The 25,011-nt window shown below is 35.7% G+C and overlaps 1 protein-coding gene across 1 annotated transcript; it reads left to right on the top strand.

Annotated features, from left to right (window-relative positions):
- The first annotated feature begins 626 nt into the window (after positions 1 to 626).
- Positions 627 to 20,924, top strand: LOC145775664 (nuclear receptor subfamily 2 group F member 1-B-like). Its single transcript, XM_082586997.1, has 6 exons — positions 627 to 677; positions 754 to 872; positions 1,563 to 2,018; positions 5,414 to 5,615; positions 11,639 to 12,166; positions 18,328 to 20,924. The coding sequence occupies exons 3-6, from the start codon at positions 1,668 to 1,670 to the stop codon at positions 18,603 to 18,605; spliced, it is 1,359 nt and encodes a 452-aa protein (XP_082443123.1). The 5' UTR covers positions 627 to 677; positions 754 to 872; positions 1,563 to 1,667; the 3' UTR covers positions 18,606 to 20,924.
- Positions 20,925 to 25,011: the final 4,087 nt, after the last annotated feature.

Consider the following 25,011-nt stretch of genomic DNA (forward strand, 5'->3'; position numbering starts at 1 on the left):
TTTCATCGTTTATTAAAATCTCAGTGCAAGTAACAGCCATGACAGTGTGACTTGCCCTATAGATTGAAATAAGCAATTGTCAAACTGTTAAGGTTTCTACATAACCACGCATTGATACACGGTGATCGATTGAAAGATTGATAACACAAATATTTGTCCTTCAACTGAGAAAGGCTTTGCAAAAGCTCGACACTGGCAGCTTCGTACGTACGTGTGCTGTAGCTACGAACATGGATTAAATAAATTGTTTAATTTAACTATCCAAGCCGAGATTTGAACCATCGATAGTACATCTTGACGTGTTTTCGTTTCAAACTGCTGCGCTTTTTGGGCGTACGTTTATGAACAGATAAACGTCTCAACTTAACATCGAGTTTATTGGAATCTATTTATTAACAACGAAATCTAAAATCATTCTCAGCAAATAGCGGTGGCCTTTCAGATGACCAATAGTGATATGTGTATGTTTTCAAAACAACATGAAGCGGCTATAGACTTCAGCCAAAAGATGGCCAATCCTTTGCTTCAGCGGCTTTTTTTCGGATTCTCTCGTTTCTCCGGTTTTCGCTTTTAGTTTATTTTTTCTCCAAAGAAAACTTTTTCGTCTTGCGATGACGATGGTCGTGGGCGAACTTGGCTGAGACAAGCCGCGAAGTTTTGTTTTGATTGCAGATCAGGTTAGGGTTTGCTTGGTTTGAAGGTGAATTATTGCAGGCTCGCGTGTGATTTTAAACATGGCGTACCTGTTTGCAGGTGCTTACATAAGAACTTGTGCATTTTTTAAATCACTTTGGAGTAATAAAAGTGTTTTATGAAAATTGAACGAATGAATGATACAGACATAAGTGAAGAATCAACTTTATGCTAGACAGGTGAGTAATCTAATTTAAAGCAATAACAAATAAAGCAATTAGTGTGAGAAAAGGTGTGAAAATTTTCTGGAAGAAAGCTTTAACAAAACGACACCAACAAAGCTGTTTCTGTGTGATACGACGCTTGTGTTTCTTCGAACATTTGTTGATGGTCGCATATAACTTTCAGTGTAATATTTGAAAAACAGACGCAACAAAATATTTGTTTCATGGTATCTACAGTAAGTTTTTCAGATATTATCCCAACAAAATTTTAAAATAATTTTAGGCTGTGAAAAACATTTAAAGTGCATTTAATTTTGGGAAACAAATGACCTCCAAGGCTTTTGTAAGATGTACAAAATGTACATATTACCAATGTAACAACTACAAATTAAATTGTTGTAGGCTACATCAGGGTGTACATGGACCAATTCTGAAGACTTAGGCCTATTGTGCATTTTAGCAAAGTGCAGATAGTAATTTTGAAATAGCTATCTTTTTACGTGTTTGACGAAAAAGTAAAATATTAATAATATTACCGACTGTTCATTGGAATCTGCTGCTTCCGATTTTTCATAATTTCAAAAAACAGCTAAAATTACTTCAAATATTAACAAAACCTGTAGCGTTTAAAACTTTATATAATATTATAAAAGCTGAATTGTTAAATTCGTCATGATAGATAGTGACTTGTTATTTTTTCAACAGTTCATCGACTTTGAGATCAACGTAGCTTTGCTTAGCCGGGGACATTTGCTTCATTTCCCGCCGATCAGAGAAAGTTTCACCGGTATAGCGGAACACTCTTCAACAATGGCAATCGTGGCTGGCCCTTGGCAAGGCCCTCCTGCCCATCACAACACAGACGATGTGAACGGACTTCCACCCATTTCATCAACACCTTTGGACCCCGTCACCACCCCTCCCCACATCCCAGCGATGAGTCAACCCCCTCAAACTGTACGGCCTCAAATGCACCAACCTGTCCAACCGATAGCATCTGACCCAAGCTTGTCCGGACCTCCCCAAACCCCCACCACCCCTGGAAATGGATCTCTCAGTGACAGCAGTAACGTTACAAGTTTAGTAGATTGCAGTAGCCAGCGAAATTCTCATCAACCAGCAACGACGGGAAACACTGAAAAGCCCCACATCGAATGTGTGGTAAGTGATTCAAAATTCATGTTGCAAAACTTATGTAACTAAATAATCGAAATACATAATCAGTACATACAATATCACATGTAGCCTTCCAAGTTTACACCTTATAAGGTATGACTTCTCAGAGGGAAATAAATTTTATATGCCATATAACAACGCTACTGAAGCAAGAAAGATATCACGAATTTATGCATTCTGATTTGAAAATGACAAAACGATAGCAATTTCTACTTTTTATAGTTGGCCAGATGAAAACAAGAACAAAAAGGTTGAAAACCATTAGCATAAAGAATAGCCTACAACATAAGTAGTGCATTTCTTATTCCACATTTTTCGTAGAAATTTGAATTTTTATCACTGATAAAGTGTCAGAGGTTGTAAAAGCTATCAAAAAGGGATTGTTCTTTTGTGGTGCGCCCACATCACAACGAAGACAGCAGCGCTGCTTTTAGGTCAGGTAAAAGCTTGCAGCGTTCCAGAATAGGCCTAGCATTAGCGCTGACGTCGATGCTAAGCGCCATTTTCTATTCTAAATCTAAACGCTTCTTCTGTAAAAACAGAACAAACACATGCAAAAGCAAATTTATTTTTAGACAGTATTTTAAGTTCATGGAAATTAACATCTACTGCGACCTGATCACTACCAAACTTTTTTACCCAAACTAGGAAATTAGAATTAAGAAACTTTATAGTAGAGATCCCGCAGTACTACATTTCACTGAAGAATCAAGACTAGCAACAAGAAGTAAAAACCGAGTGTAGTCTATGAGTCATGACGTATTTTAGTTTTGGATTTCATTGTTTGCGTGGATACGACGCGATGTGGCTGCACGAGCCTGCAGCTTTAATCATGTTCGAAGTGGAAATTTCACGAATAAGTTACTTCGTAAAAAGAAAATACAAAAAACGCTCTGTGTAAAACAAATTGGCCGAAACAGAACACAAACACATGGAAAAGGATGATTTCTTTAAATTATAAAAATAGAACATCATCGCAAAAACTAACTGTTAAAAATAGGGATTTTTAAAAGATCCGCAGTCCTGTAAGTTACGATTAGTGTCGTAGAAATATTTCAGCTGTATTTTGTGTTAATATTTGCAAAGAATCGATACGTTTTGTCTTAACATTATATTGCAATCAATATACCATCGATTTCTAGGGCAATATCAATGCAGAAGTCAAACTAAGTTATAATTTAACACCACAAGCAGATGACAATATCTTGTCACAATTGATTTGGTGTGACAAAAAGATTTTCTTCAAGTCAAGTTCAACAGAATTCTTGAACTTGGTTTGAAAAATTGAATGAAAATGGAAAAAGCGTCTTGCACTTATTGTTACATCCAGAAAACAGCTCTTTGATGTAATGTGGTCTTATTAAAGCGTTACAAGAAAAGTTTCTTAGCAATATGTCCTTATAGGCAAACAAACATTTACCGTAGCATATACGTGTAGTGTCCAGTGGCGGACCCATTGGGGGGGGTAATTGGAGCGATCGCCGGAGTAAAAAATAAAAAAAAGTTTATTTACGGTATAATTGCAAAGTCGGATTTATGTAGAAGTAGACCTACACATCAATGTGTTTTATTGAAAATTCCTCCACTAAACCTACTTGCTGGATCCACCACTGCTAGTGCCTATGCTGAACTGATGGTCCCCAAACAAGGAGGCTTACTTTGTCCTAAGACATAAAAAAATTGTTGATGGACAAACATTGACTTCAAGAAGAGGTTGAATTTCCCCAACAATCCATGTTATGATGTAGATGCTTTACCCATTGTGATTTGGCAATGTAAAAAAAAGAACAAAAGTTTTCTCACCTTCAAGCAAAATGCAACATCGTCCCCAGTGAATATTATAGCCCACATAGGCTAATAATACTGCAATCAAGTTCCATCTTGTTTCATGTGGGTTGTCTTGCTATACGCGTGAATTAGGGAGAAAAGTAAAAACAATTTGTCGAATATAGAGAAGGGAAACAGTAGAGCTATTGTTTGCAACATTAAACACTCTTCTCTTTGCACGCCCGTGTTCAACTTTCCAATCGACGAGTGACTAATGTTGTTTGTTGGCGTTGGTTTAGTTGTAAAAATCTCAATAGCCTTCTGACTTTAATTTTGTTAGTATTATTTCAGATCATTATCATCTTAAATAAGTTGTAATGAAATTTTTGCAAACGCTCAGCAATCAATTTACCACCAAAACGCAGTTTTGGTGAAAGCTATTAACAAATTATTATCAAACTAACTTTTAAAACAAGAGCAGACTCCTTGTCGTCATCGTATGACCATCTGGGGGCCGAGGGTCTATCCTTTTACCACCCAGATTCGCGATGCTTTGGAAATACACTGGAAGGTTGCTAGAGAGCAGCCAGTCATTGGTTTCATCATCCAAGACCCGCAGACCTTACACTCCATTAGGCGGGCTGAGATTTGTTGTTGAAACCAAAATAAAATTATCATAAGGGCAATACAATTCCTGTAAATAATTATCCACACACAGTAGTACAATAGGCCTATACAAATTTAAAAGCATATGTTTTTCTGCTGAATTACCTTAAAATCTTCACAAATCACCAATTTGCGGAGATAAACATGAGACAAAAGATTTATTTGGTATCTTAAAAGATTACAATGTATCGCATTATCATTTTATACCTTTAATGCATCGATTTTCATCTGGGGTGAATGCCGTTTGCTGATGCTACAAAATAACATTGTAGCAATTGCGGCAAATTAAGTTAATGCAAAGGTATGATTCTTCGACAGCAAAGATTTGGTGACTATTGCATAAAACAGAATAAAATAGAGCTCTATTAAAGCATGTCGATATTGCGATTCTTTGAAAGTTAAAATTAGAAATCTTAAATCCTGGCCACTTGCGTTTCATAAAATCAACAGTGACCTTGCCCGAACTATGAAGAAAGCATGACAAAAAAGTTTGGCTTCAATTTCATTGAAGATTGTTTTAACATTGACATTTTGTGACAATATAACATACACATTCGTTATATTTTTTTTCTAGTTTTAACCAAGAAACGCATAGTTTACACTTGCCTAGTCTTAATTTGTTCATATTACCAATACAAATACTGAATTTTTGTTTTGTTTTTTGGTGTTTGTATGTTGTAACTTAACATAATATAACCTATGATAGCCAAATATTTTCATTTTTAGTTTAGTTTGATATACCATACGTAAAGTTCCATTAAAATGAACGATCGGTTAGTGGCTAAGTTTGCAATATATTAAAAACGAGCATGTTCAAGTGCAAATATCTTTTATCATTTTCTGATTCTTGCCTCATTATTGTGTCAAAAACAAAATGAAAAAAGAAGGATCTAAGAAAAAAATCTTCCCAATCATCATAAAAAGCGATTTGTTGTCAAATGTTTCAGGTTTGTGGAGACAAATCCAGTGGAAAGCATTATGGCCAGTACACATGCGAAGGATGCAAAAGTTTCTTTAAACGAAGCGTTCGAAGGAATTTGACCTACACGTGCAGGGGAAATAGAAATTGCCCTATCGACCAACATCATCGAAATCAATGCCAATATTGCAGGCTAAATAAATGTGTCAAGATCGGAATGCGACGCGAAGGTAATGACATTGACTTTTATTAACTGAAAAAAATCTTCTATTATAAAATTTATTCAACCAAAAAAATTGACTTTCACTTGATAAGTTTTCCTTTTGTTTCAGAATTTGTATATTTTCACTAATTTTGTAGAAATACTGTATATCTTCGTATGCGCACATTTTCCAATGCTTGAAAAAGGAAATCTTTTGACAACAAGATTTCAACCAGCAACACATTAAAAACAACATAAGCTATATATGTTGTAATACATACTGACTTCTGAGTTACATCGACTAAGCTTATAACCTCGCCTTCCAAACTGCTAATTTTAAAACAACTCCCATAAACTCATGTCACAAATTACCAATTTCCGTGTATTGAAAAAATAGTGATATGCGGTATTTATATCCATGGTGGTCACAGCGCTTGTAAACAAATTTATTTTGCAAGATAAAAGGGAGTGGTTGCACCAAAAATCTACAAATTGCAACTGATTACTTTAAATTACTTTAAAGTGATATAACGCAGAAAAGATATTCATCCATTTCGCTTGGCTTACCTTTTACATTTTTAAAAACCAGAGCCATTCGAAAAGGTAGCTTCTGTCTTTGCGTGAAAGCAATTTTTTTAAATGTTTAAAGAAGAAGCAAAAATTGTCGCAAGAGATTCTGACTGGAGTGGCAATTAAAACTTATAAATGACATGGCATGCCCTTGAGGTGACGGCTTAAAGTCGATATTAGTTGAGACTTGATGATAACATGTAGGGTTGCATCTCATAACCTTGAGCCGACTTATGTTGACCAAAATATAGGTTGAACGAACGCAGTTCAACCTTAAGCGAGAAATACGTCAGATAGATAAAGAAACACAAGTTTTAATGTTAATCTTCGGACTTTGGAAGACCTTATGTAGTTGGCAAAAACAATATCTGTTTTGCAAGTTTCTAAAATAAAACGAAGAAGAATTTAGTTAAAAAAAGTGGAATGTTTTGCTTTTTTTATTCTAAAAAAATGCTGAGTTTAAAAAAGTGAAAATTTTTTGCATTTTTGTATTCTGCAGAAATCGCTGAGCAGTTAAAATTAAAATTTTGCGCAAAAACGTGTATCATCAAGGTGTAAATAAAAGTAAAACTCTCAGTCATCGACCCAACTATTTTAGTCAAATTTTTCATTCAGCGTAATCACAACATATTCCATTCAGAAATACGTTTCAGTTCGAAAGTGTTATTAGCATATTGCACAATTTTCAAACCACTTTCTACATTTAGAAAGATCCAAAAGTTTCGGTCACAAGATCAAAAGTCCCAGTCTTGCTCCAGCTTGTATCAAGCCATCTTTTTTTTCTAAATATTAATTTTTTGTAAAATTAGTTTCAAAAACATTATGAAATTGAAACCTCTGTGACATGAACTGCACTGTGCAATCGGTTTGTATTCAAACTTTGATATCCATTGTTTACAGCGGAGAAAAGAAATTTGCTCACTTTTCAAAGCAAGAAAGTGTGGCAAATGGCAGATCTCAAATGTAACCACTGCTCTTTAATGTATTTTTAAGAGTTTTAGCATGCCATAATTATTTAAACACAGATCCTCATCACGTAGAAAATTCACCTGAAGTACATTTGCCTTTGATTCATTGATAGTTGCGTTTATGAAATGATGACATCATAATGAGACGTTGATATTCATGAAATGCAAAAACTCATTTTTATTATAAAAAATTAGGTGACTAACATTTTTCCAATGGACTGGACAGAGCCATAATTATATAAGTTAAAATCAGAAAAAGGACCCGGTTATGGTGAACGATTTCACATGATTTCGGAGTAGTTGATACATTTACAACCATTTTGGTTGCTGAATTTTTGCAGTATCCAGGCATATGGATTTTCTGAGAGTCGAATATGTGAGTTGTTTTAGTTGACAGGAAGGTAAGAAAGATGTTCTTTGTCGCAGTCTTGCAAGTCATTAAATGTCCTGCCAAGACTCAGCTTCGTACTTTCGATAAGTGCCCGAATCAAAACCTTTTTGTAGAGCAGGGGCTCTCATCCCTTGGTTACAAGCTGAAACAGTTTTCATTGGCTTGATGTGTGCTACTTCCACAGCATCTGCAGCAATATAATTCAAAAAAGATATCTCGTCCTTGCTTTTCTATCTCATCGCACGATGTTCTATAATGCATGCGATAATTTATTATCTTCCACTTCGCTGCACGGGCTGAGCTGATTAATTCACGATGTCAAAAAATACAAAATATAACAATTTAACTTTCCATCAACGTCGAAAAACCAAATCAGCAAAAAAAATCAATGAAAGGTTTACAGAGTTTAACAAACAACTTGTAGACTCGATCTCAGACAAAATTCTTATAGTTATTGGGTAAATATTACATAAGAGAAGCATCGGATTTACGCCAAGTCAACACATATTGCCTGACCCTATAAAACCTGATTGAAAAGTTGAAATTTGGTGTCAATATATCTCAAGCAAGGTCACGCGTAACTAATTATGGCTGTCGTCGCCTTGCGTTTACGTCAATGGTGCTGTGACGTCAGACAATACGTCATCACGGATGAAATCACACACCGCAAAATGTTGTTGATGCGATGGTGTGAAAAATGTTGCATCCGAATTACAGCACGGCTCATTGAGAACGACTATGGATCGGAAAGCGTTTGGATTTAAAAGAATAAAGGCTTGAGGTTATCTTTCACCAATTCATCAAGCTTGCATTGGCAAAAGCGTCGTCTAATTATTTTATTTCTGACTTTGTGCGATGAAAAGTTAACACTTTATTACGTCTTATCGTTCCGCAGCAAAGCAAGAAAAAGCAAACAATTTTTATTGCTGCAATAATTTTTGTAAATCTTAGAAATACATACAAATGTTAACCTCTGCTTTAATTATTGTTTATCTAAATCTAACTTCTAATTACCCTTGTTACATCGTTTGAACTATCTACTCAGTTGACTGATTGCAAAACAATTCTTTTTACACTAATTCAATTAGTAAGTTATAAAAAGGACAGGCCTTGCTCAGGGATATCTAGAGATGGGGATACGAAGGCTTTTATTACGTCTGACAATAGAAGGGCTTCTATTTATCTTAAATAATCACTGTTTATGGTAAAATGACAATTGGCACATATAGTAATTTAATAAACTTTGTTATGACAACCTGCATTGCACTATCACAACCAGGTATGGATATTCAATGAATGCTCATAATCACTTGTTAATTCAACTACCCGTATACTTGCTTTACACCTAGCCAACTGCAAAGGTTTTGTCAAAAAAACAGCTAAACTGGTAACCTTTCAACTGTCTTTTCAAACTAGTATTCTTTAAATATGTTCTACATAACACTTGCTAACTGTCTTGTGTAGCTGAGTGTACCAGCTGCACTGCAAAACTTTCTGCAATTCTAGAAAGAACCGCATGTTTAACGCGGTACCAACTACCGCCCTTCTAGTGTCATGAGAATCAACAATCGCTCTGAGCCTTCGTATCCCCTTCTTTAGATATCCCTAGCCTTGCTAACTGAGCATACTTGATATTGGCAGCGGGCCTTTTCACCAAATACAAATTTTCCTTGTTTTCGCCTCGTTTCAATGTCTGGTGATGTAGCGACCTAAAAAAATAAAATTTGCGTTGCTAGGCTTGAGTTTTTCTATTTCTGAACTAAACCTACAAATAATAATGAAACATATTTGCAGTAAAACCCACGCATTTTATAAAATGCCCTAGAATAGTGCAACATAATGGGTTTTTATGTAAAACGTGATCTACTGCCATATTTCTTGTGACAAACTATTTTGAGCTTGTAAGCAGACTAATGAGATTAATTTCATTTCTCTTAGGTTGGTCAATAAATGCAAAATATCTGCAAAATTCCCGCGTTTTGTCGCTTCTACTTTTTTCCCATACCTTTGCTATGTTGACGTGTATTGTTTTCGCTGTGATGGTCAGATATAAAAACAACTGCACTGAACTCAAATATTAATCTTAAATCGTTACATCCTTTTATTTACATTTACCACAAAAGTTTATCTAATGCAAGTTGGTACTGCAAAAGCAGTAAAAAATGTGTTTCCTTTTGATATGGTTTGACAATAGTAGGCTATGTTGATTCTGAAGGCGACAAAAACGTGGTAAATTTACGTCTCTCAAAATAGAGTTGATGCTTTGAACAGACACAAGATTGGATCTTTGTTAAAAAATGTTTTTCTATTTATAGAACGACACTTCAGAATACTATATTTTGTCAGAAATTGATATTTATCGGCCAAGAATCAGTGATTTCCAAATGCCACTATGGGAGATTTTCTCATATCTAGCATAATTACGGGCAGCATTTTTTACCTTCAATGGCACACGTAGAAAAGAGGCTACAAGGTTTCATTAGGTGCATGCAACGTCTCAGTTGGGTGATTGAATGTAAAAATATCATTTTTCATTATCTATGGAGCAACTCAGGTCAAACTGTAGTACAACTCACAAACCTAATCAATCGCCTCTAACTTAAGCACACTGATTAAACCAACGTCTCCTGAGAATTTTGTGCAGATAATTTCACGCTGTGCATCAGAACGTGATGCTTGGAGTTTATTTGCTTTCTTGTGTTAATTGGGTTGCTCACCAGCACCAAGCAATTTTGTGGCACGGAGCCGTTTAGTTTCTGCTTCACTTTAGCCAAAGCGCAATGTGCGGGATGGATAGTTTTGAAGGTAATTCTACACAGTTCTGCAAAAACTGGATCAAATTTTACCTGAAGAGGCAAGGCTGTGATCAGTAAATAGAAAGCTTATCAATAAGTTTGAAAGCAGACAGCTCAGGACATCCCTAAAACGCGAAGTAAGGTGGAAGTTTAAAGTGAATCTTCAACTTGGTTTTTTATCTAATAATGACAGGTTTCAGTTGTCTTTTAATGCAAGCCCAATCTATAGCACGAATATGCACAATAAAACAACCAGAAAGATTGTAAGATACTTTTAGTGCAAATACAAAGCCGGAATCAGTTTTTTTCTCGTGTCATTTTGGACTGGGACTAACTTAGCATCCGGAAGCTAAAACTTGGCAAAATACTCGACTTGGGCGTCCTGTGCTTCAGCATTAGGGATTTAGAAATTGAAACAGGATTGGGTGAGTCACGATAAGAACAGACAGAATATGAAAAGTGATGAAATATAATATGCAAAAACAAATTCCGTAACCAAGTTTAATGGCAGCCTTGTACGCATTAGCAAAAATGTATTTTGATAAACGCTGAAGATTCTCTGTAGCAATGGCTACAAATCAAAGTAGGCTACAAGTACTTTTTGTGACAACTTGCAGATAATAACTTTAATGAGCTTAACTGAATGGTCAGCATTTCCCACAAGTATTTAATATGGTGTGAGTTCTGAGTGCATGAATGAAAAGACCAAAATGTTAAAGTGATAATGCGACAACATGACACAAATTCTTCTGCACTGGTGCACTGCTGCTTGTGAATTAAAAGTTGCAAAAAACTGGAAATGCCGCCAATCTCAAAACATGAGATTTTACATGAAACAAAGACGATGTCTTTTTTGATTGAGGGTTGCAAAAAAACTCATAAAAATTAATACACAAAAGTTTGGCTGTAAAACACTCATGCCATTGTAAGACTGGAAACCCTAAAAAAGCGTTTTGCCCAATAGAGCATGATAGAAAAAAAAGCTCATAGGTCATATAGTTAATGAACACACCACGATAAAATAGTCATAGTCATTTAGCTAAAACCTCAAGTGCTAAAGTAACAGATATCAGTAGTCAGTAGATGTAACAGAAAATATATTTTGCACTTGTTAGTCTCCGACTCAGCTCAGCAGCAGCCTAGAGCAGTTAGCTACATAGTCATTTAGGTTTGAATCTGTTTTGCAGGTAGCCTATTACTTTTTAATTTGGATACTCCATACGTTAAAGCTATACTTTTGATCTATCACCAGCAAGAAGAGTATTGTAGTTTATATTTCACAACATCTTTATACTTTTTCTTTACAACATCAATCTGTTACTTGCAGCTGTTCAAAGAGGTCGCATGCAGCCAACCCAACCACATCCGGGACAGTACGCAATCACCAACGGAGTCGAGTCGACGTTTGGTCCAAGTTACATGCCTGGGTTCATTTCGATGCTGCTGAGAGCAGAACCTTACCCAACGTCCAGGTTCGCAATGCAGTGCCCGGTCCCGAATCAGATCATGGGAATCGACAATATATGTGAGCTCGCCGCCCGCCTTCTCTTTTCCGCAGTGGAATGGGCCAGAAACATTCCTTTCTTTCCTGAACTTCAAGTCACCGATCAAGTCTCAATGTTAAAATGGGTTTGGAGCGAACTGTTTGTGCTGAATGCCGCGCAAAGCCTCATGCCGCTGCACGTTGCTCCTCTTCTAGCAGCGGCAGGTTTGCACACTTCAATGTCAGCCGACCGCGTGATGTCATTCATGGATCACATCCGGATCTTCCAGGAGCAGGTTGAAAAGCTGAAGTCTCTTCATGTGGACTCTGCAGAGTATTCTTGTCTCAAAGCCATCGTCCTTTTTACTTCAGGTTAGTAAAATCTTACGTTTTTCAAGTTGCCTAATGACCTAGTTTAAAAAATAATCTAATGAATCTGTAATGATCATATGTTTTTGCAAATTACTAAAAACGAAAGGTTAATTTACACTAACAAAAACTAAATGGATCAAAAAGTATTTCTTTAAACAAAACGTAAAAGATTGGTACAAAAAATGCGGTGGAAAACATCTTCCAAATTATTGGAAATGCGAAGACTTGTGGCAATCAGACAAAGTGTTCAGGCAATCAGACAACTGTTAACAAACCTGGTGTTTATCAGTGAAGACACAACTCGGTTGGAATGAACAAATTTGTATTAAAATATTGCGCTGGTTGAATAAAAATTGTCCTTTTGACGTCAGGTAACATTGAAGCAATCTGAAAAAAAAAACTCTGTTTCTTGTTTACAGACGACAAATGAGTTTTTATACAATTTGTTCTTATTTGTTTTATAATCGCCTGTGGACGTAACGTATCATTACGTCGCTTCAACTTGACTTAAAATTGCGTGATTTTAACATTGAACTGCGCTGACAATTTGACAAGCCCCCGGCTTATACAGATCGACTCGATAAAGATTTTCAAGGAGACTTGAGAATAGATAATGAGGTCATACCACAATGTCACACAAGGGTTTCGCGCTTTGCAAAGTGACTCATAATTACCTGCATTGTGACTCAATAGTTACGAGCTTCTCAGATAAGTCTCAACTTAAAAGTCCCAATATCCGCTCAATGCAATGGCTGCCTTTCTCTATTCATGAGCCTCACAGGAACAAGTCGATTACAGTGAGTAGGGTTGTGCATAATGCAACATTTAAGTTACCTATTACCTAAGAAAGCTCATTGGAATCTTTCCACCCACAAATTGTGAAGAGATGTACAGTGCATTAAAAGCTATACAATTCACTTAAGGTCAAATGAACTTGCACGCGTCCTATTAGTCTGCTGCCGTCTCTGCCGATAAACATCATCAGCTTATTTTTGTCAAAAATTGCATGAAACAAATAAAAATTAGGCAATCTCATAATCACAGTCTTTAGTGCATTTCCGATAAACAAATGCCTGAATCTGCTTGTCGCATCTTTTATCATGCTATCTGTGCTTCATAAGCTTTTGAGTAGCAAGATTTCTATTTCGTTGCCTGTTGTCCGCCATTTTGAGAATAAGTAATTTCGATCTGTAGGTGGAATATTGCTTCAAAAAATACTATAAATTCCACAACATTTATTCGGCGTAAAGGTTTTCAAAACAAATCTCATGTATAGTCCTAGACAAAAAAAACACATGTATGGCAATGGTAACATCATTTGAATTCAATCACACGAACTCAAAGTGAGTAAGACTTGATAAAAATATTACTCCTTGACTAACTTTATGATCTTCGAGGTCGTAAGTTCATATTCTGAAGATAATGTCAACAGATAGGAGAGATCTACTGATCGCAGCCCGTTTCATATCTCAGGCACAATTGTGACTTGTAAGTTGACATGGTTTTTGATATTGTATCTGATGTCTTAACATAAAAAAATTCTGGGCTTTGTTTTTCTAAAATAATGAAAACAAAACCTTCAATCAAAAACAAAGCAAGATTTAGGTATGCAGAATAAAACATAAACTAACGTTATAAGGCATAAAAAACGTATCAAATTTAAGTTGGTTTTTAAAAATCTATTTTTTTGAAATACAACTGTTTGCATAAAAGTGTTAACAGAATTGTTAAAAATACACGAATCAGAAATTTAATCTGCTCCGACCTTAGAATTGTAATTGTTTGGTGTTGTTGTACCCGGTGTTACATTTAACATGTATTTTACGGTGTATTCAGCACGAGTTACATGCTTTGATGCATAAGTGGAAAATTATCGATTTGTCTTGCTTGGCGCAGTGTAGGCCTATGTGACTTAAAAGCAGCGTAAAATTGAACCATTTAGAAAAGTGTTTCAAAACTTGGAGCTTTTTTTACCTTGATGGAGTATCGTATCTATTGTGCTCAAGCAGTCCGCTGTAAAAGTGTTATCGTCTATCTAAGATATGAGAAATTCAATTGTCATAAGCTCAGAGACAAAGTGTAGAAAAACTCAGCGTGTGGCTTTAATCGTGTATTGCAGTCGGCATCCAACTTTGAGCTTTAAACTAATGCCGTAGACAGCTGCTTAGCGGAATTGAATACACATTAAAAGTGTGAAGTAGCTAAAACTGTTTCATTCCCAACGTGCCTCTTGAAGCCAAATTAAAAAGCTCTTAACAACTTATTCGATGCCGATTCGTTTTGGCGGCAAGTGCGAGATTTTCAACTTCGATTACAACATACACTTCGATAGCATACAACATAGCCTAAGCGGACAATTCTGGAAAAAAAATCAACCCTTTTTTATGTTTGGTCTCCTTTGAAAAATAAGTTAGAATCGACGCCACTGCTGGCTTGACCAAATGAAAAGAAAAAGTCAATTTTTTTTTTAGCTCGGGTTATCACTCAGCATCAGTGCCATTGATTGTTGTGGCACATGACTAAACCCAAGCCTGTGCCGCAAAAAGCACTTCTGTAAGTGAGTTGTTCAAAACTCTGCATTATTATCGTGGGAAGAAAAGAAGCCATTCGATCACGCTGTGAATTCTCACCATAAATGGCTTTAAAGAATAAAATTGCCTTAATGCGGTCATTTAAAACGGCACGATTCAAGTCGATTTTTTTTATATCAAGCGATGTGCTACGCGTCCAATAATAATTTCGCATAGGCTAAGTTCGAATTTGTCTTTCATCATCCTGAGCTAATTGCCCGAAGTGTTTTTTTGGGGGGGTGGCGATTTAAACAATAGAATTTTTTATTTGCGGGTTTGGTGTGCGTCACAGATTACATCTTGAATAAAAATTTGTGCATTTAAAAACCTATTCTTTTTCATTTTCCAATTGCAGTAATTGATATTTTTCCGTCACGATGACGTCAGCTTGGAACCTATTTATCAAATATTAAAATTTTTAACACAAAACAAAGGAAAGAGAATCTAATTAAATTTCAATATTTTATTAACCACCTTAAAACGTTTTTCTTGTGAATGAACCAAAACAATCCCAATCCCCAACTAAACGCAATAAAACACGCCATTTCTACAAGAAGAGAAGTTTTTCTCAATTTTTTGTTTGTTTGTGAACTTGGTTTCATAACATGCCAAAGATTTCAGGTTAAATCAAATTTTACTCACTACTTCTCGTTATCTTTTATGTCAGAATAATAATAATAATAAATTATTCTGTAATTATGAATTATAAGCATGAATTAACTTTAATGGCTTTAACAAATTACTTCCACCTCAGTTTTTTGTGTTGATTTCTACCTGCTGCGCTTGAAAACTACAATGACATTTTAAAGACTTTGTCAATTGCATCAAAGCTTTACCAGTTAGATACATTACCTCTCATACCGGGTGGGTTGGGCCATTCTCAAGTTTAAAACAATATTTTGAAACAGAAATGACTCTGCTTATTCTTTCTTGATTACGTACGACTTTTAAATTGCAAATTTTTGAAAATTTTTGCTTTTGTACAACTTTTTTTACTGCGCAACAAAATAATAAACATATTATGTTCTGTCAGCTTTTCCAACCAACAAAAAACACGTTTGGAAAGCAATTGAAAAATTGTTTGGAATAAACAGCATATGCAAACTAAGCAATATTCTACCCCAATAAGAACCTTCTGAAGATCCTAACAAGAATGAAACTGACTGTTAAGGGTTTTACGGAGAACATTAACTATACTTTTCAAGCAAATCAGGTGTAAACTTCATAAAAGAGACATTGCATAGCTGGTGTTAATCATGTTCTAAGCTGGCCTTGTGAGATTGTAAGATTTTCTGTTTCTGGTTATACAGTAGGTGGGCACGTGTTCACTACAAGAGCAATATTAATGATAAATGTGACTTACTCAGTCGTTCCTATATAATCCTCACTACCCTTCAGCTTTAAAAATTTAACATTTGATCACACCTTATCACACGCAGTACATAATACAGATGTTGTATTCATTATTATACACAACTGAGCTGAACACCAGGTAAGATAAAATGTTAACTAAAAAGCAACATGACGCCACAATATGTGAAATTGTTTTCTGTTGTTTTGACACTTAAACGTGTTTTTAACATTTTTAACACGATTTAACTATTTTGAAACATCGCTATGTGGAATAATATATTTATGTTTCATTTACAATAACTAAGTTTTTTGTCCAAGTATTAAGCTGCTAAAGAAATTAACTGATAGCCATTATTTCGTTCTTGCATTGATTCAACGTTTGTAGAGATTAAACGGATAACACAAAAATCAATTTTTGCTAGTTAAACAGGTAACTTGGTAGGCAAAAAGCGACTTGTACATCTAAAATGAGTGATTATGAAAAAACGTTTTTAAATGAAATATTTATGTGTTAATTGCTCGTCGTTGTTGCATGCTGTTTTTTAGCTAAATTTATTGAAGCTTAAAAAAATAAAAGCCATTTAAAACAGTAAAACTTTAATTTTAAAAACAAAGTGATTGATATTTACAATACTGAAAAAAATATTTTATTCAAATTGAAGTGAATTTTCACAAAACGAACAATATGAAAGGTTTATGCAATGCCATTGTTAGTAGACGGTTGTTAATTTGGCTTATAAGCTACCTTGGAGTTAAAAATTTTTTTAAAAACCTTGAAAAAATAAGTCCGTTCACATTACCTTTGCGTTATCGTACGATAAGTGTGATCAACTATAAACACATCATTCCAACAAACTTAATACGTTTGCTGCTCTACTGTATTGGTTTGAAAATCAGTTCTGTGTTATTAGTTTTATTTGTGGTAAAACTTGCCACAGTTAATGCAGTATAGGTCGAAGAAACTAGTTTCATGATGTGTATTTTTCTGAAATTTGCAAAATTTCACAAAAAACAGTTTTCTTTCAGTAGCCTAACCCACGCAAACGTATGCCTAACCCACGCAAACGTAAGCATCATCCAGTTTGAGAAAAAAAATCGAGAAACTATTGGAGTGCTGTCGTTTCTACGTGTTTGCGACAACTGTGAACACAAAATGAAATGAAAGTAAATTGATATCGATTAGTTATGCAATTAGTTAGGAAATCTTTTTACGATGTTTTCGCGCAAGAAATTTAGCAACAACTGTACATCACCAAGACTTGACGTGATTGAAATCTTAACCGTTAAATTTTAAAAATAAATTTAAAATTCCAATAAATTCGAAAATGAGTTAAATTTATTTTCATTACTTTAGCAACGCTGAACAAGTTAAACTAAACGTTATATAGTCTAATTTGTTTTTAATGCTTTTATAAAACAAAAAAATAAATAATGATTTCGTAAAAAGCTAAATATATTTTTTTACTTTTATTTCAAAGTTACAAAATAGTACTAAAATTTTTCAACTTATGGCAAAAGCCTTTTCAGAATAGATACGATAACCTTCAGCTAGCTTAGTTTGCTCTTAGTATGTCGTTGAGTCGTTGTATGCTTTAATAAAGAAAGTTGTTAGCTTAACAGATAATGATTGCATACAATACATTAATAACCAATACATTTACAAACTTTTGAAGATCAAAAAATGTGCACGATTTTACAAGAGTATAGCCTACTTAGAAGAAAACAGGACAAAATACCACTGAGATGGCACTTGAAATTAACAAAAATACTTAACTGCTCATCATACACTAACTTTTGAAATGTTGAACAAAAAATCATAACTTTCCTTTCGCTTGATTGTTTTCGTTCCATGTAACGCATTATAAAAAGGGATGTAATTTACTACAATCCCTGATCAGCATTGATAAGCTTTGCCTCCTCAAAATCCGTGGGCTCAAATGCCATTTGTCATCAACGAAAGGTTGTTGTTTTGCCTGTGAATCAATTTCCATATGGCTTACAAAAATACAGTATGTTTTGAAGATTGTATTACACTTAAATCCCTTGCACATGCATACGACTTACTTTGTTACTTTTCCAGATGAACGGCTTTACAAATGATCATATGTTTTTGTTGCCGCAAGTCTATTGAGTTTCTAAAAAAAGAAACGTAAAGTTAATGAAATTCTGAACCAATCCGCATGCATATTGCATGTAAACCGCTTCCTGACAAGACAGTTAAAAAAATCTTTTTTTTAGATTCGCACGGTATAAGTGACATGAGTCATATCGAGAATATCCAGGAGAAATCACAATGCGCGTTGGAGGAATACGTCCGGCATCAGTATCCCAGTCAGCCACTGAGATTTGGCAAGCTCCTCCTTCGACTTCCCTCTCTTCGGACTGTTAGCGCGAGTGCCATAGAGCAGCTTTTCTTCGTCCGGCTGGTAGGCAAAACTCCGATTGAAACTCTTATCAGAGACATGCTTCTATCTGGGAACGCGTACGGATGGCCATATTCGATGACGTTGCAATAGCTGTCATACGTGGTTATGACGTATTTTAGTGTTTCATGCCACCGTCGTTTTGTGCTATTGCATCGCTACAAGAGATGATTTGCAAGAGACGAGATTGACTGACAACTTGAGTCGCAAGAATCACTCACTGCTCACAGCATAAACTTAATGCAACGTTGCTGTAGGAGATATCAAAGGTCCTACTATGAGCATCAGTAAAATGTGATTGATCTGGTCCGCAGCAAAATGTATCATTGGGAAGAGTGTTGACAGTAGAAGACAGAGGTGTCTGAACCTCCCCCCCCCCCCCCCCCACTAAAGATTAAATAAATTTTTTAGTAACATCTAGAATGTTTGAAGCTGTTAATTTGCTTTTAAATTTTCACACCAGGAGTAGAAAGAAACCAACGATTTAGGAACTGTTTTCTCTCTACTCCTAGTACAACGATGTGGGAACTGAAAAAAACATACCCCTTGAATGAGAAAATACTTCAAAACCTCGAAAATCTATGAGTAACATAATCGGAAATCAATAATAAACATAATCGGAATATCTTCACATAGCTTTAAGCTACAACAGTTCAATCTTTTTTTAATTTTAATCCCATGCCTAACAACAATCCCATACGGTTGTTTCATATCGATGTAGCCACGTGCCCAAAGCTCTGTTTAACAAACATTATCGCTTACTTGGTGTTTAGATAAACCTACAAAAGTCAAATGTATTTTCTTTTTTGCCAGTGGTTTGTCATATTTTAATAGTTTGACTAGCAGTAGGCTACAAGCTTACACGTACAAACAGAACAAGCTTGCGTGAGCTTGCAAAAAACTGCCGAGTAGGCTAAGTCAATAAATTGTTGTTTAAAAAAGAATTTCTTATTTGATCTGTTTTCTTGAAGTTTCATATGTCTTATTAAGCCTATGTGCTGTGGCAAAAAGCGATATTGAAGAGAACGATTTGTATAGACACAGTTTAAAACTGTTTTCATCAATGGTATGGGTTTACATAGGCTAATCTAACAGTGCAAAAAATATTGGTCAAGTTTGGTTGCTAACATAAAAGCGTTGGACTGTACTTACAAATAGTTAATTTATATTTTTTTCGAACTTGATGTACGGTAAGCAATTTAAAGAGTTTGAAGGTAATGTGGCTATACAATTCTATTCCACAAAAAAATTTACAACTTTAAAGACAACTATTCGAAAGCAAATTTAAGAAATAGCACTAATGCTACAGCGCATAAAATGCTTTTATAGAACAGTATTGCAATGCAAACAACAAAAGTAAAGTGTTTTAAAATTAAAGTTTTGAGGATGACAGTAGAACTTGCAAAAGCTTATCAATCCTTCCTTACTCATATACTGCCCTTTGCTATTCTTTCCGTTCAATGTATTGGTTAATTTTTAAAGTTTATTATTGTGATTTGTTACCAAGTTCAGTTGTTTGAAAACAATGTTTCGTTAAAAGAAATGTGTTTTTGAACCCAGCATCTTATTGCAATGCGGTCTGGTCATCCATAGATTGTTAGATTTGCAATAGATTGAGTTTCGTTTTTAGCAGCACGATTGTTGCTTACTTCACAATGTACATATTAACGACCTATTTTAGCCAAAATAAGTCGTTAATATCTACATTGTAAAATAAGTTACATTTTTTCTTAACGCTCATGCAATCTGCAGATCTCAAACGTTATGAAAATTACTTAAACTTTTAACTGAGTCTATATTTGCTAATAGGTTAAATTTGTCAGCTGATTTAAATGTTTTTGTTGTTGTTTTCTTTTGTGACTGTTGCAATTGGTCTATACCAACTAATGGATACAAAATGTTACTTTATACCTTTATATACTCTATGACGTGTACGGTCGATTTTTCCTGGACTAAGATTCATATGCTGTAGTTTCACTGCCCAGTAAAAAGCTTATATTTCTAACCTATTGTGTGTCATTATGTGTATATTATTTGCACGTAATTATATGCAAATACAGGCTTGAGTGAATGTTATTTAAACACAACTTGGCATACGTGTGACCACTTGGAAACAAATATACAGCAGCCTACATACTTTTATATTTAGCATACAATTTGCACCGATACTGATGGGCAACTTTCTTTTGATTGAATCTTGAAGTCCAACCCAGGTCAAAGCAATAGAATTGTTTTACCAACTTTTGAAGTGTCCTGTGTTCTTGCATTGTCTTTGTCTGTGCGTTGTAAATGTGAGGTAGGCTAACGACGCAAAACAGCAAACAATGTTACGGTGTTGTTGAAATTTTATGCTTATTCTGTTTGTATACAGTTTGGAGAAAACTAGTCGAAAAAAATTGCAATAAAATAAATCTTTAATGTTTATTTGCTTCTTCATGTGTTGATTGTATTCCAGTTTGATTCTGGCATTGTTTCTCAGTCCCTGAGTTAGCCAAAGTAGGTCATTTACACAGGAAATTGATATTTGTATGATGAATGCAACAACAAAAACGTTTTAAAAACAGAAACACTAACCACACGTGAACTAGAGCCATAAGCTTTATTTTGCTCTTAGCTTTTCGAAAGTTAACATAATTAAACTTGCACTTGAGCTGTTACTCTTTCCCGATTCTGAGTTCTGTTTTTTTTTTTTTTCTTTTCTCTTCTTTTGTCTTCAAGTTCTGCTTTCTAAGTTCAATCAGCGATGTATGAAACTTAAACCAAATATTTGCAAAATCTTCGGCTTCTGGCTGTAGCTTTGTGGATCAAAATGAATGAAAGAACATTCCAAAATGGCTGGAGTAGGTCTATCTAAAATAAAAATGGCACACAGTTTCGGCGATTACAAAACTTGTTCTCAAGTGCAAACCAAATCTAAGAGACGTGCCAGTAACTTGTTTGTGATGATGTCATTCATATTGAGCATCAGAAAAGCAATTTAGATTTTAATTCCCAAATGTGACATTTTTCATAGAACAGCAGGTGGAAGGTCGCTCCAAAGGCGAGATTAGACAAAATCCATGACCTCGGAGCTCAATATTTGAACCTTTTGAAATCCGCCATACGCTTATTACCCGACCAACAGGTTTAAAGGCACATTTATCTCAAACGGCTTTGTGCCATTGCGAGATTTCACATCATGAATTATATGTTAAGCTTTTGAAAGTTGTTTAGGCCTTAGCATAACTTAGGATAAAAAATAAAAATGTTTCTCGGCAGCCGATGAGCGCAAGAATCAACAGCGAAATAAAATGTTGACACCACAGATTGTGTAATTTCCATCGTTTTAATTGACCTACTGAGAACTAGCCTACTTTCTACATGTTGACAAACAATCAAACGCTCCATCCCTTTTACAGTAGGCTGCGGATATGCACAACTGTAGGCTACGTAGTGTCACAGCCACAGGCGTTAGTTTGAAAAGTGATTGGTGGTATGCCGCAGCAATTTGTGAGCAGGAAAATATCGATATAAACCAAAAACAAAATACGGTAGGCCTACAGCGGGAAAAAAATATCTTACAGGAATCCCTTACAAATTGCCTCTTGGTCCATGGCCAGGCCCATTGAGAAGATATTTTGGGCGGGTGCCAATGAAACCTCCGGGAACCCAAAACAAGACGCCATTAAAAAAATGACAATAACTATCGCAAACAAGTGGGAAAATATTAATAAAATCATCTAGGAGAGAGATAGTTTAGCGCTAAAAGCAGGGATGGTCTTTAAATTGGGTACAAACGCACTAGCAAAAGAACATCCGGTGTTTCTTTCTACTTTCTCGGAGGTTACAAAACCGAAAATTATCCCGGGCTTTTGTCCAGATGTAAAGCTCGGGATAATTTTACCGCCTAGAACTAGACTTAAAGCATGTCAATACCATTTCCCAAGTCAATTTCGTTTTATTTGAATTCATATTTTGTGAATAATGTTTGTTTCGTTTACTTTTAACCGCCTTTTATCACAATAATAAGTGTTGTTGGACCAAAAAATAATTGTTTTGTACATCTTAAGTATTTGGTGCTTTTTATTGTTGATAATAACAAAGCATAAAGTTAAAATGAGGAAAACTGTTGGCTAAAAACACACACCAAACGATTTGAAACCTGGAACCTTGTCGAACACATCACAAACACACTCACTGCTTAATATTGCCACCTTGCGGTAAAATTTTACGAGCTGCATGCAGAAATTCAAAGGTTCTGTTTGCAGCTATGCACTTTTTAATTCGATTTTAACAGCGTTGCACAAATGCTGAAACGCTTCTCAGCACTTGTAGCTTCAGCTTCTTAGCAGCTTCAGCTTCAGCTTCTTCTCAGCACTCAGCTTCTTAGCAGAGTTTACACTGCTTTCAGTCAAATGTGATATTTCTTTTATTTCACTGACCAATAGATGTGTTTCAATTTAATCGTCTACTCAAATGAAACGTTTGAATGCTGTTCTTCACACTTTAACCACTGAAGTGACGTAATTTCCGTAAATGGAAGGCCTGTGGTGATGAAGTGGTTTATCCGACAACAAGCTTTCAGACAACAAAATAGAAAAAGATGCTATTGCCGCCATGAGACGTTTTGATCTCGACTGACAGCTCAATTGGTTGAGCGTTCGACTTCGTACACTGAAGTACTTCGTACACAAATATCAAGACCGAGCAACGCTGGTTCGACTCTCGAGTGTCCGCTGCGCACGATACACTTCAAAAGCAGCTTTTCATCATTCAAAAGCAACCAATGAATGAAGTAATTTAGAAAAGACTGTGGCTAATTGGAAATATTTTCTTTCAAAGTGAAATTTAAAACCACTGGTAAGTTAGCCTACCTGACAACTTGAAGCAGCTTAAATAATCACTTATGTTGTCCTCTATCATACAACCAAAAACAAGTATTGAGTCAATTCAATTTTTCATGAAAATTTCAAATAAACAAACATAGCCTACAATTGATTTTCTAAATAACCCCATACCACCTGCTTGGGTTGCTGAGGACTGAGGTGTTGCGACCGTGCCATATTTTAAACTGATTGTCCTGCTTTGGTATCATTCACGTTATAACATCCGCGTTTTGTCGCTTCTACTTTTTTCTAGACCTCTGCTATGTTTGTCATATATTGTTTTTTCGTTGTGATGGTCAGAAATAAAAACTGAACTGGTTAGTTGGAAAACGTCAGTTTAATGCGAAACAGCCATGATTAATTTCTGAAAGAAGCTTTTTCTGTCCGAGAATAAAGACTGCAGAACGGTACAATACGTTAACAGTTAATCAATCCTCTATTAACAAAACCTATGATTCGAGTTCGACGTATTGGTGAACTAGCCTACTAACACTAAAATGATTGCATTGCCTGCCAGTTAAACGGTTGGAGTAGTTTGATGGTGAAGCGGTTTATGTAGGCTACGGTACCCTACTTAATTGTCTGCAATTTATCGTACGCTATTGCAACACAAAAGCAAGTGTGCTCTCATGAACTAATTTGACACTTCGCAGGTTTACGGTTGCAACATTCCAATTACCAAATTTTCGCGCCATTTGCAACCCTATGTTTTACAACTTTCGTATGGCTCTTTTGCTGGGGTTGGGTCAATCTTGGCCTGACAGCTCATCTGTAGTCCAATCAAGTATCATATGAGATTTTTACGACCATGTTTGCTTGACAAACTCCTCGGTGCTCGCAAGCCTCCCCACAACGACAATGTGTTGGCTTAGGACACGGAGGCACTCCACGACTTTGCGTCACGGGGCAATAGCCGTTTTTGTCTCGTCAGCTAAGCCACTGATAGAAAGCATGAAAATAGCATACAGGATTCATAAGTAACGTCGTATTTTTATCATTGCCACTATGCAGTGTTGCATTATGATCAAAGTTTACATAAATAAGATTTTCATCTAATGGCCAAAAAAAAATCATAACTGCGAATACGACTGTTAAAATGAGCGAAGAAAATAACCAAAACCTCTATGTATATTACGTTATTTCTATCATAATTGCATATTCTCGTCTTCAGTTATGTCAAATCGGGGTGTTTTTCTGTTGTGACAAAATGATCAGTCAATCTGCTGTGACAAAATGATCATTAGAGTGGACGACAAATGGCTCCTCGTGCCCCATCCTGTATGAATATCATCTGCTTTCAACCAGATGAGAAACGAAATTTGTCAACAAAGAGCCTCCACCCGGACGGCACAGCTGCAAGGGGCAATTGATAAGTTCAGACGCCCCACCATTCTGCAGCTCAACATAGAAGGCTACACAACAAGCAAGATTAAAGTTGTGGAGCAGCTTGCCCATACCAACCGGGCACTCGTCATCCTCCTCCTTCAGGAGACCCACTGCACTTCTGCAGATAGGCTAGCTATTCCCAACTACACGCTAGCCGGGTCTACCTTAAGCAGGAAGCACGCATCGCCACGTTTGTGCATGAGAGCCTGAAGTGGACGTTTGTCGACCATTCTCCAACTGATGCCGAG

The sequence above is a fragment of the Aplidium turbinatum genome, chromosome 8, assembly GCF_918807975.1.
Source record: "Aplidium turbinatum chromosome 8, kaAplTurb1.1, whole genome shotgun sequence".
Classification (NCBI taxonomy): domain Eukaryota; kingdom Metazoa; phylum Chordata; class Ascidiacea; order Aplousobranchia; family Polyclinidae; genus Aplidium; species Aplidium turbinatum.